This window comes from Linepithema humile, chromosome 2 (genome assembly GCF_040581485.1).
Source record: "Linepithema humile isolate Giens D197 chromosome 2, Lhum_UNIL_v1.0, whole genome shotgun sequence".
Taxonomy (NCBI): Eukaryota; Metazoa; Arthropoda; class Insecta; order Hymenoptera; family Formicidae; genus Linepithema; species Linepithema humile.
In genome coordinates, this window is record NC_090129.1 from 34840797 (window position 1) to 34853087 (window position 12291).

Here is a 12291-nt window from a genome sequence, read left to right on the forward strand (position 1 = left end):
CACTTATCTCACAGCAATAGAATATCGCAATCATTATTTACTAATAAAATATAGATAAGTATTGTTTGATAAAAATAATTATGAAAATGCTATAAAAGAAACTTTAGTCCAAGAAAGATACAATAAAAAGGAACAATGCATCTTATGAAATTATACAAATGCCACAAATCAGTTGCAAAGCGATATTTTACGACACAAGATAAATGCAATATCTTATCAAATAATGTATAACATACTTATATACTTATAATTATTTTTGTGTAAAATAAGTGAAAACTGTCATTTAATTAAGTTCAATTAGTGAAATATTATTTGTTTAAGTTTTCTGAAATTTTTCTCAAATTTAAATACATATTTAATTCAAACACATATTCAATTATATCATAAAACATATTTCATGTAATTATACATCTCTGCATAATAACATTAATATACTCAAAACAACTACTAAATTAATCTACTTACACGAATTGATGAAAAAAAAACTATAAATTGAAATATAACTTCAACTCAAAACATAAAACATTACATTCATAATATTATTATTTTTTATTAAATCACAACTATATTTGTGTGCTAACCGACACAATTTTTTGTTTTTATTGTTATTTATAATCACGTAATTAGTAAATTATAATCACAGTCTCTTTCTTTTCTTGAATAAAGATGTAATATTTTTGTTTCAACTACGCTTTGCCAATAAAAATGATATGTAGCCAACAGATGTCTTTAATACCTACAAAATAATGCTTTTTGTTTAAATATTTCAGAAAACAGAAATATAAAAAAAAAAATATATATTTCGTGTTAAAAAGATTTTATTCCATTATTTCCTATATATATTATTTACACACACTTATTAAACATATATATAAAATATTCTATGCAAAAAATATCTGTCAAATTAGAAAGATTGCTAATAATCTTACGTTACAAAATGTAGCCATTGAAAGTGGAAATATTTTTCCCGCGGTGATGCGAAAAGATTCGCCGGCTCGTATCATTATTAAAATTAGAGCTCTCGATTCCGACGGCTCCAATGTGTACCATTCGAGATCGCACAAAGCACGATATACTGCTTCGCACTTAACATATATAATAAATATATATAATAAATATTCGCATTATTTTTATATTAGTCGTTATCATAATCGTAAATTAATTTAATTAAAATTTTATTTCTCTAATTTCTGTTGAAGATACATTTAAGTGTATAAAAACGTAAAAAAACATACTTCTTTTGCAACAAGTTCTCCGCCACTGCAATAAAAAAACAAAAGCACTAATAAAGAAATGGTACCAGCTATCGCAAAACTTATCCGTGAAAAAGAAATATAACTTGTTTCATTGCTGCTTATTATCTGTAAATATAAAATATACCTTGTTAGTGTAATAGAAAACAAAATATATGTGGATTTGTACACACACATACACGCCCCTCCCCCCACACATATAAGATTATAATATTAAGTGTTCTTCATATTATAATTATTCATAAAATATCTGAAATGATACTTTAGAAAAGTAAAAAAGTGCAAAATATATATACATTTTTCTCGTTATTTTTCCTCTAATACTTACAGTAACAAATACAAAACCATAAAGACAAAATGCAACACCAAAATACAATAATAGTGTCAGTGTCGATAAAGAAAATATATCTTCTATGTTATTGGCAAATCTATAAATATGAAAGCGTTTAAAAAATGTCACATTAAGATCAACAAAATGTAAGAGTAAAATAATTTTAAACGTTTCAATGAAATGATTTCAACGCTTTTATTTTTATTGCAAAAAAACTAAGATAATATTAAAAAAAGTTTTATGGAAATTTATATATATATATATATTATATATTCAAACAGCGCTACAACTTTTTTCTTACATCAAAATATCCACATTAATATAAAAAATTGATGCACACTTCTCCATTCGTTAACACGAATAGCTTTTGTAAGCAACTATTATGCTCACAACAAAGTTTAGTTTAAACCATTTAATTTGATATACATTTGTTATGGTATATCACTTTTAATTTAAAAGATAAAAGAGGGTGGCCACTTTTGGGACACTCTGTATATATACAGGATGATTAAAAATAACCTGATGTCCTTGCAATGCCATATTCTTAAGCGAATTCTGAGACGATTTTTCCTTTTACTAAATTTTGTCCGAAGCTTAGTTTACGAGTTATAACTGAAAATATAATTTGCTACTTATGAGTCCGATAGAACGGACAGACAGGGACGGTGTAATGCGTCATGAGACGATACTAAACACTTGACAGTCTCATTATATGTTGCGCGTCCCTGCCTGACGTTGTACTGAACTCGTAAGTTGCTATCTATTTTCAATTATAACTCGAAAACTAAGCTTCGGACAAAATTTTGTAAAAAGAAAAATCCTCAGAATTCGCTCAAGAATATGACATTTCAAAGACATCAAGTTATTTTGAATCACCCTATATATATATACAAAAAAAGTATCGGACACTAATGCATATATTATTATGAAACTGTAACAAAATGACTTAATATTTACAGATTAAACATATTATCTTGTAAGAATAAATTTTTCAAAAATATTGCTGCATCTCACTTTAAAATGTCATTGTACCGTAATAGCAAAATTCACAAAAACCTTATAAGTCGTAGATGAGTTTCTACGATATAACGTAAGGCATTGTTGAAATCATTGTATAAATTCAGATGAAGTAATCGAAATCTAAAATTTTTTAACTGGCTGCAAATATGAAAGATTGTTAGCATAAAGAAAGCATCCACCGACATGTAAATTATTATATTAAAACACATCGATATAAACTGAGCAGCAAGTGTAAGCTCAAACTGCGGACTTTTATCTGTGTCATAAAAATAATAGGCTTGTATCGGTAATACTCTGTCTCTGTCCGTGAGATTTGTTAAAAGTCTAAAATGTAACCCAAATGATGGTAAAACAGTAAGTATGATGATTGCGAATGTGCCCATACTATATTCATAGATTGTAAATAATCGTGCAATTTGCGCTTGTTTTATCATCACATGTCTTTCTGCGTCTACACTTAAATACATCCAATCTTCGGCCATCATGTTCACGATGAGTAAAATAGCTTAAAAATAAACAAAAGAGTAATAAAATCAGGTATTTTTTGATAATATAGAGTGATAATATAGAGCTCTTTATAAATAATTAGCTATTAATTTAATACAACAAAAGCATTAACAATACACTGTACATTGTAAAAATAACGCAAACGTAATTTCTGATCTCTGATGTCAGCAAAATAAATATCACCAGATCAAAATATACAATATGATTAAAAAGAACAACCAAATATCGTAAAACAAATCAACAAAAAATTTTAATGCACTAAAAAAATTCTTAAAATATAAACGTGCAACATAAGAAAAGGTTATAAAGTAAACATTTTCAATACATTCAGGAATTAAAAAAGTCTCTTTATTCTTTGATCTTTTTAAATAATTTAAGACATACCTGATCGTTTCCATCGCACAATGACAAGCTTCAGACATGACAATATTAACGGTAATGTTACTTGCAGATTTTCTATCATAAGTATCATATCACTCCAAATTCGTACGAGAGACCATATAAGAGGTATAACAAGTACCAAAGTAATCATAATAAAAATGGAACTCGTCAGAATATTGGAAAAAAAGTTATTCGTATTTGTTTCTTCCTGATTTTCGGGCCATAAACCGATCATCTTGAAAGCAACCCGGTTTAGTTTAATAGCCCACACAAAATCTAAAAAATTTCAATATAAAAAAATTAGATATTGATATTGGATATTTTAAGTACATCAAAAATTTGAATATTGGGATCATGAAATATCTACAACTTTATGGCTATGTTCTAACAATTTATAATTTTATAGAATGAGTTGTGATTAAAAAAATTTAAAAATTTATGTTGTAATCTTGATGTTATATCAACTAGTAACTCAACTGAAAAATTTGAAAACTTGAACATTTTAAAATTTTATATCTGAAGTCATAGTATAACAGTAAAATTTTATTATTCATTAATAAAGATAAAGATATAACGGAAAAATGAAATTAATTCAAACATATATGTAAAAACTTATTATATTATGTAGTATTTTTTATTTGAATTCATAAATTAAAAAGTCTAAAAAAATTTCACAATATATAGAACATGTCACTATATCACAAACATTCGATACCTTTATAATTTGAACGTTTAGAAGCCATGTCGAGAAATAATGTGAAGAAGCACACTTCTCACTAATCTATTAGACAGATGATCTATACGCATGCTCGCAGTGCGAATGCAACAACTCGGTTTGCTTCATTAAATATTAATCAAGCTATCCCTAGTTGATAACAGTTCTCCGTTTTGTAAAAAAATTTTTACCACAAGAACAAGTCGTAAAAAGTATCATGTCTAACGAGAAAGAAAATACATCAAGTTGCAGTACATCGCAAGTTTCACGAACTTGTTATTCAAGTTTTTTCATGACTTATTGTGCTTCACAACAGTAGCGTTCGTACTTTATCATGAGAGATAATGGCGTGCATTTGCATTTTTAATATACTCTTGTAGAGAAATTGAGATAAATATACTCTTGTAGAGAAATATTGAGATAAAAAAATTCAGTCAAAAAAAGTACGATACAATGGAAAAGAGATAATATATACCATAGACATAGGAATATTTCGAATAGTTACAGCAAAAAGATATTCTTTGATTATATGCGTACATCAATGTAGCGCTATCTTATAAAGTAATTTTTAATGCAATTTTTGTTTATATAATCGTCACTTATCTCACAGCAATAGAATATCGCAATCATTATTTACTAATAAAATATAGATAAGTATTGTTTAATAATAATAATTATGAAAATGCTATAAAAGAAACTTTAGTCCAAGAAAGATACAATAAAAAGGAAATATGCATCTTATGAAATTATACAAATGCCACAAGTCAGTTGCAAAGCGATATTTTACGACACAAGATAAATGCAATATCTTACCAAATAATGTATAACATACTTATATACTTATAATTATTTTTGTGTAAAATAAGTGAAAACTGTCATTTAATTAAGTTCAATTAGTGAAATATTATTTGTTTAAGTTTTCTGAAATTTTTCTCAAATTTAAATACATATTTAATTCAAACACATATTCAATTATATCATAAAACATATTTCATGTAATTATACATCTCTGCATAATAACATTAATATACTCAAAACAACTACTAAATTAATCTACTTACACGAATTGATGAAAAAAAAACTATAAATTGAAATATAACTTCAACTCAAAACATAAAACATTACATTCATAGTATTATTATTTTTTATTAAATCACAACTATATTTGTGTGCTAACCGACACAATTTTTTGTTTTTATTGTTATTTATAATCACGTAAATAGTAAATTATAATCACAGTCTCTTTCTTTTCTTGAATAAAAGTGTAATATTTTTGTTTCAACTACGCTTTGCCAATAAAAATGATATGTAGCCAATAGATGTCTTTAATACCTACAAAATAATGCTTTTTGTTTAAATATTTCAGAAAACAGAAATATAAACAAAAAAAAATATATTTCGTGTTAAAAAGATTTTATTCCATTATTTCCTATATATATTATTTACACACACTTATTAAACATTTATATAAAATATTCTATGCAAAAAATATCTGTCAAATTAGAAAGATTGCTAATAATCTTACGTTACAAAATGTAGCCATTGAAAGTGGAAATATTTTTCCCGCAGTGATGCGAAAAGATTCACGGGCTCGTATCATTATTAAAATTAGAGCTCTCGATTCCGACGGCTCCAATGTGTACCATTCGAGATCGCACAAAGCACGATATACTGCTTCGCACTTAACATATATAATAAATATATATAATAAATATTCGCATTATTTTTATATTAGTCGTTATCATAATCGTAAATTAATTTAATTAAAATTTTATTTCTAATTTCTGTTGAAGATACATTTAAGTGTATAAAAACGTAAAAAAACATACTTCTTTTGCCACAAGTTCTCCGCCACTGCAATAAAAAAACAAAAGCACTAATAAAGAAATGGTACCAGCTATCGCAAAACTTATCCGTGAAAAAGAAATATAACTTGTTTCATTGCTGCTTATTATCTGTAAATATAAAACATACTTTGTTAGTGTAATAGAAAACAAAATATATATGTGGATTTGTACACACACATACACGCCCCTCCCCCCACACATATAACATTATAATATTAAGTGTTCTTCATATTATAATTATTCATAAAATATCTGAAATGATACTTTAGAAAAGCAAAAAAGTGCAAAATATATATACATTTTTCTCGTCATTTTCCCTCTAATACTTACAGTAACAAATACAAAACCATAAAAACAAAATGCAACACCGAAATACAATAATAGTGCCAGTGTCGATAAAGAAAATGTATCTTCTATGTTATTGGCAAATCTATAAATATGAAAGCGTTTCAAAAATGTCACATTAAGATCAACAAAATGTAAGAGTAAAATAATTTTAAACGTTTCCATGAAATCATTTCATGAATATATATATGTATATATATATATATATACATACATATCACACACACAATACACACACATATATATGTGTATATATGTGTGTATGTGGTATGTATATACAGAATGTTCTACCAAAAATGGCCACCCCTTTTTATCTTTTAAATTAAAAAAGATAGACCATAACAAATATATATCAAATTAAATGGTTTAAACAGAACTCTATTGTGAGTATAATAATTGTTTACAAAAGCCATTCGTGTTAACGAACGGAGAGGTATGCGTAATTATTTTGTAATAATGTGGATATTTTGATGCAAAAAAAATTTTAGCGCTGTTTGAAAAGAATACAACGATTATAATTTAATATAAATATTTTACATATTATACGAGTTTTATCGAGCTTGAAATATCGCGGGCGACGTTTACCTTTTCACTTTCGGTCCTGCGATACGGCCTACTTCTATAATTAATTAATAATTAACAGCGCTACAACTTCAATTGACATACGTCAATCTCTAACGTACAAGTCAGAAGTTGTATACGTTGTATTCTTTTCAAACAGCGCTACAACTTTTCTTACATCAAAATATCCACAATAATATAAAAAATTGATGCACACTTCTCCATTCGTTAACACGAATAGCTTTTGTAAACAACTATTATGCTCACAACAAAGTTTAATTTAAGCCATTTAATTTGGTATACATTTGTTATGGTATATCTCTTTTAATTTAAAAGATAAAAGAGGGTGGCCACTTTTGGGACACTCTGTATATATACAGAATGATTCAAAATAACCTAATGTCCTTGCAATGCACATTGCGATGTCCCGCATATATTCTTAAGCGAATTCTGAGACGATTTTTCCTTTTACAAAATTTTGTCCGAAACTTAGTTTTCGAGTTATAATTGAAAATATAATTTGCTACTTATGAGTCCGATAGAATGGACAGACAGGGACGGTGTAATGCGTCATGAGACGATAGTACACACTTGACAGTCTCATTATATGTTGCGCGTCCCTGCCTGACGTTGTACTGAACTCGTAAGTTGCTATCTATTTTCAATTATAACTCGAAAACTAAGCTTCGGACAAAATTTTGTAAAAAGAAAAATCCTCTCAGAATTCGCTCAAGAATATGGCATTCCAAGGACATCAAGTTATTTTGAATCACTTTATATATATATATATATATATACAAAAAAAGTATCGGACACTAATGCATATATTATTATGAAACTGTAACAAAATGACTTAATATTTACAGAGTACACATATCATCATGTAAGAATAAATTTTTCAAAGGTATTGCTGCATCTCACTTTAAAATGTCATTGTACCGTAATAGCAAAATTCACAAAAACCTTATAAGTCGTAGATGAGTTTCTACGATATAACGTAAGGCATTGTTGAAATCATTGTATAAATTCAGATGAAGTAATTGAAATCTAAAATTTTTTAACTGGCTGCAAATATGAAAGATCGTTAGCATAAAGAAAGCATCCACCGACATGTAAATTATTATATTAAAACATATCGATATAAACTGAGCAGCAAGTGTAAGCTCAAACTGCGGACTTTTATCTGTGTCATAAAAATAATAGGCTTGTATCGGTAATACTCTGTCTCTGTCCGTGAGATTTGTTAAATGTCTAAAATGTAACCCAAATGATGGTAAAACAGTAAGTATGATGATTGCGAATGTGCCCATACTATATTCATAGATTGTAAATAATCGTGCAATTTGCGCTTGTTTTATCATCACATGTCTTTCTGCGTCTACACTTAAATACATCCAATCTTCGGCCATCATGTTCACGATGAGTAAAATAGCTTAAAAATAAACAAAAAAGTAATAAAATCAGGTATTTTTTGTGTGATAATATAGAGCTCTTTATAAATAATTAGCTATTAATTTAATACAACAAAAACATTAACAATACACTGTACATTGTAAAAATAACGCAAACGTAATTTCTGATCTCCGATGTCAGCAAAACAAATATCACCAGATCAAAATATACAATATGATTAAAAAAACAACCAAATATCGTAAAACAAATCAACGAAAAATTTTAATGCACTAAAAAAATTCTTAAAATATAAACGTGCAACATAAGAAAAGGTTATAAAGTAAACATTTTCAATACATTCAGGAATTAAAAAAGTCTCTTTATTCTTTGATCTTTTTAAATAATTTAAGACATACCTGATCGTTTCCATCGCATAATGACAAGCTTCAGACATGACAATATTAACGGTAATGTCAGTTGCAGATTCTCTATCATAAGTATCATATCACTCCAAATTCGTGCGAGAGACCATATAAGAGGTATAACAAGTACCAAAGTAGTCATAATAAAAATGAAACTCGCCAGAATATTGGAAAAAAAGTTATTCGTATTTGTTTCTTCCTGATTTTCTGGCCATAAACCGATCATCTTGAAAGCAACCCGGTTTAGTTTAATAGCCCACACAAAATCTAAAAAATTTCAATATAAAAAAATTAGATATTGATATTGGATATTTTAAGTACATCAAAAATTTTAATATTGGGATCATAAAATATCTACAACTTTATGGCTATGTTCTAACAATTTATAATTTTATAGAATAAGTTCATTAAAAAAATCTGAAAATTTATGTGGTAATCTTGATGTTATATCAACTAGTAACTCAATTGAAAAATTTGAAAACTTGAACATTTGAAAATTTTATATCTGAAGTCATAGTATGACAGTAAAATTTTATTATTCATTAATAAAGATAAAGATATAACAAAAAAAAGAAATTAATTCAAACATATCCCGAGTCGAAATTTAGCGTCTCTTTTAATGCTCATACAGCCTTTATGAACCTATTTTTACGGAATTAGAACCTAGAACTCCTCTTTTAAAACTTGATCTCCTATAATTTGACGTTGAAATACTACTTTAAACCTATAGAGCCTCACAAAATAGATTGTATTACTGCGAGAACTCCTCCATTAAACCTCGAACTTTTATCTAGTATATATATATACTAGATAAATTCGACCTATAAAAGTTATTATAATGTTTAATTATAAAGGAAAATATTTGATTCGTTGCATTTCCAACTTTCATTAATATTGATACCTTTCCGTTTCCTTCTTCAAAATAGTGATATAATATCTGAAAAAAATTCAACGCAAAAAAATTTTTTTAAATTTATTTTTTTATTAAATGTTAACTATTTTAGATGTACTCGTTAAAATTCAAATAAAAATGAAAAACTATACGAGCAATATGCATAATGTGGTTGTATTTTGATTATTGCTTTATTAAGTGATACAATATTATCAAACGTTTCAGTCTTAATTTGGACCTTTTTCTGTATAAGTATTTCTGTCTGAACTTGTTTTAACGCATGTTAACTATACTTAATAATATACTCTTAACTATATGTATTACATATACTTAATAAATAATATTTAATTCAATAAATATTATGTAATATTTTTAATATCTTATTTTATATTTAATATCTTAATTTAATATTTTTAATCACAAAGGTATATGAATTTTCAGCACTAGTTTTATGATATTATCAAGAAATTCTAATGATTGCAAAAATCTTCACAATAATAAAGAAAATTACTAACTATATAATTTTAATTAATGATAATTTTAATAGCATACAATTTTTAAAAATATCAGAAATCAATACTCAATAGTTGAATTTTGATATTATATTTTGATATTATTAAGAAATTTCTAATAATTACAAATTTTCAAAAAATAATAAAATTCAACTAAATGGTATTGATTGATGATATTTTTAAATTGTATGCTATTAAAAATTATCGTTAATCAAAATTATAGTTAGTATTTTTTTTTATTGTGAACATTTGCAATCATTAGAATTTCTTGATAATATCATAAAAGTAGTGCTGGTAAAAAGGAATCTATATATTTTCAGGGTCTAAAGCGGGTCAACGGAAAGTTTTAACTAAACCCTACTTTGAAGCTTTAGCAGGAAAAAAGGAAATTTCGGACATATTGTAGCGTCAAAGTAGGTGCTATTACATACATACGATACAATGCATAACATCTACTTTGACTCTCTTATGCCTACCTCAAAATAAAAGATTAAGGTTCAATATAGATGCTAAATTTCGACTCGGGATATGTACAAACTTATTATATTATGTAGTATTTTTTATTTGAATTCATAAATTAAAAAGTCTAAAAAAATTTCACAATATATAGAACATGTCACTATATCACAAACATTCGATACCTTTATAACTTGAACGTTTAGAAGCCATGTCGAGAAATAATGTGAAGAGCACATTTTCCACTAATCTATTAGACGGATGATCTATACGCATGCTCGCAGTGCGAATGCAACAACTCGGTTTGCTTCATTAAATATTAATCAAGCTATCCCTAGTTGATAACAGTTCTCCGTTTTGTAAAAAAATTTTTACCACAAGAACAAGTCGTAAAAAGTATCATGTCTAACGAGAAAGAAAATACATCAAGTCGCAGTACATCACAAGTTTCACGAACTTGTTATTCAAGTTTTTTCATGACTTATTGTGCTTCACGACAGTAGCGTTCGTACTTTATCATGAGAGATAATGGCGTGCATTTGCATTTTTAATATATTCTTGTAGAGAAATTGAGATAAATATACTCTTGTAGAGAAATATTGAGATAAAAAAATTCAGTCAAAAAAAGTACGATACAATGAAAAAGAGATAATATATATCATAGAACATTACAGAAATACTGCGAAAAGATGCAGCAAAAAGATATTCTTTGATTATATGCGTACATCAATGTAGCGCTATCTTATGAAGTAATTTTTAATGCAATTTTTGTTTATATAATCGTCACTTATCTCACAGCAATACAATATCGTAATCATTATTTACTAATAAAATATAAATAAGTATTGTTTGATAATAATAATTATGAAAATGCTATAAAAGAAACTTTAGTCCAAGAAAGATACAATAAAAAGGAACAATGCATCTTATGAAATTATACAAATACCACAAGTCAGTTGCAAAGCAATATTTTACGACACAAGATAAATGCAATATCTTACCAAATAATGAATAACATACTTATATACTTATAATTATTTTTGTGTAAAATAAGTGGAAACTGTCATTTAATTAAATTCAATTAGTGAAATATTATTTGTTTAAGTTTTCTGAAATTTTTCTCAAATTTGAATACATATTCAATTCAAACACATATTCAATTATATCATAAAACATATTTCATGTAATTATACATCTCTGCATAATAACATTAATACACTCAAAACAACTACTAAATTAATCTACTTACACGAATTGATGAAAAAAGTACTATAAATTGAAATATAACTTCAATACAAAACATAAAACATTACATTCATAGTATTATTATTTTTTATTAAATCACAACTATATTTGTGTGCTAACCGCTACAATTCTTTGTTCCTATTATTGTTATTTATAATTACGTAATTAGTAAATTATAATCACAGTCTGTTTCTTTTCTTGAATAAAAGTGTAATATTTTTGTTTCAACTACGCTTTGCCAATAAAAATGATATGTAGCCAACAGATGTCTTTAATACCTATAAAATAATGCTATTTGTTTAAATATTTCAGGAAACAGAAATATAAAAAAAAAAATATATATTTCGTGTTAAAAAGATTTTATTCCATTATTTCCTATATATATTATTTACACACACTTATTAAACATTTA

General features: G+C 26.4%; 2 protein-coding genes across 2 annotated transcripts; both read right to left on the reverse strand.

Moving 5' to 3' along the window:
- On the reverse strand, window positions 1-4312 carry LOC136998056 (odorant receptor 22c-like). The gene is made up of 7 exons (XM_067349964.1): window positions 4208-4312; window positions 3496-3768; window positions 2641-3109; window positions 1582-1681; window positions 1236-1361; window positions 930-1085; window positions 1-736 (listed from the first exon to the last, which is right to left on the reverse strand). Exons 1-7 carry the CDS (start codon window positions 4233-4235, stop codon window positions 683-685), a joined length of 1206 nt encoding a protein of 401 aa, XP_067206065.1. The 5' UTR covers window positions 4236-4312; the 3' UTR covers window positions 1-682.
- Window positions 4313-5449: 1137 nt separating this feature from the next.
- LOC136998061 (uncharacterized) lies at window positions 5450-11370 on the reverse strand. The gene is made up of 5 exons (XM_067349975.1): window positions 8769-11370; window positions 8325-8392; window positions 6037-6162; window positions 5733-5888; window positions 5450-5539 (listed from the first exon to the last, which is right to left on the reverse strand). Exons 1-5 carry the CDS (start codon window positions 8998-9000, stop codon window positions 5486-5488), a joined length of 636 nt encoding a protein of 211 aa, XP_067206076.1. The 5' UTR covers window positions 9001-11370; the 3' UTR covers window positions 5450-5485.
- Between the last annotated feature and the right edge of the window lie 921 nt (window positions 11371-12291).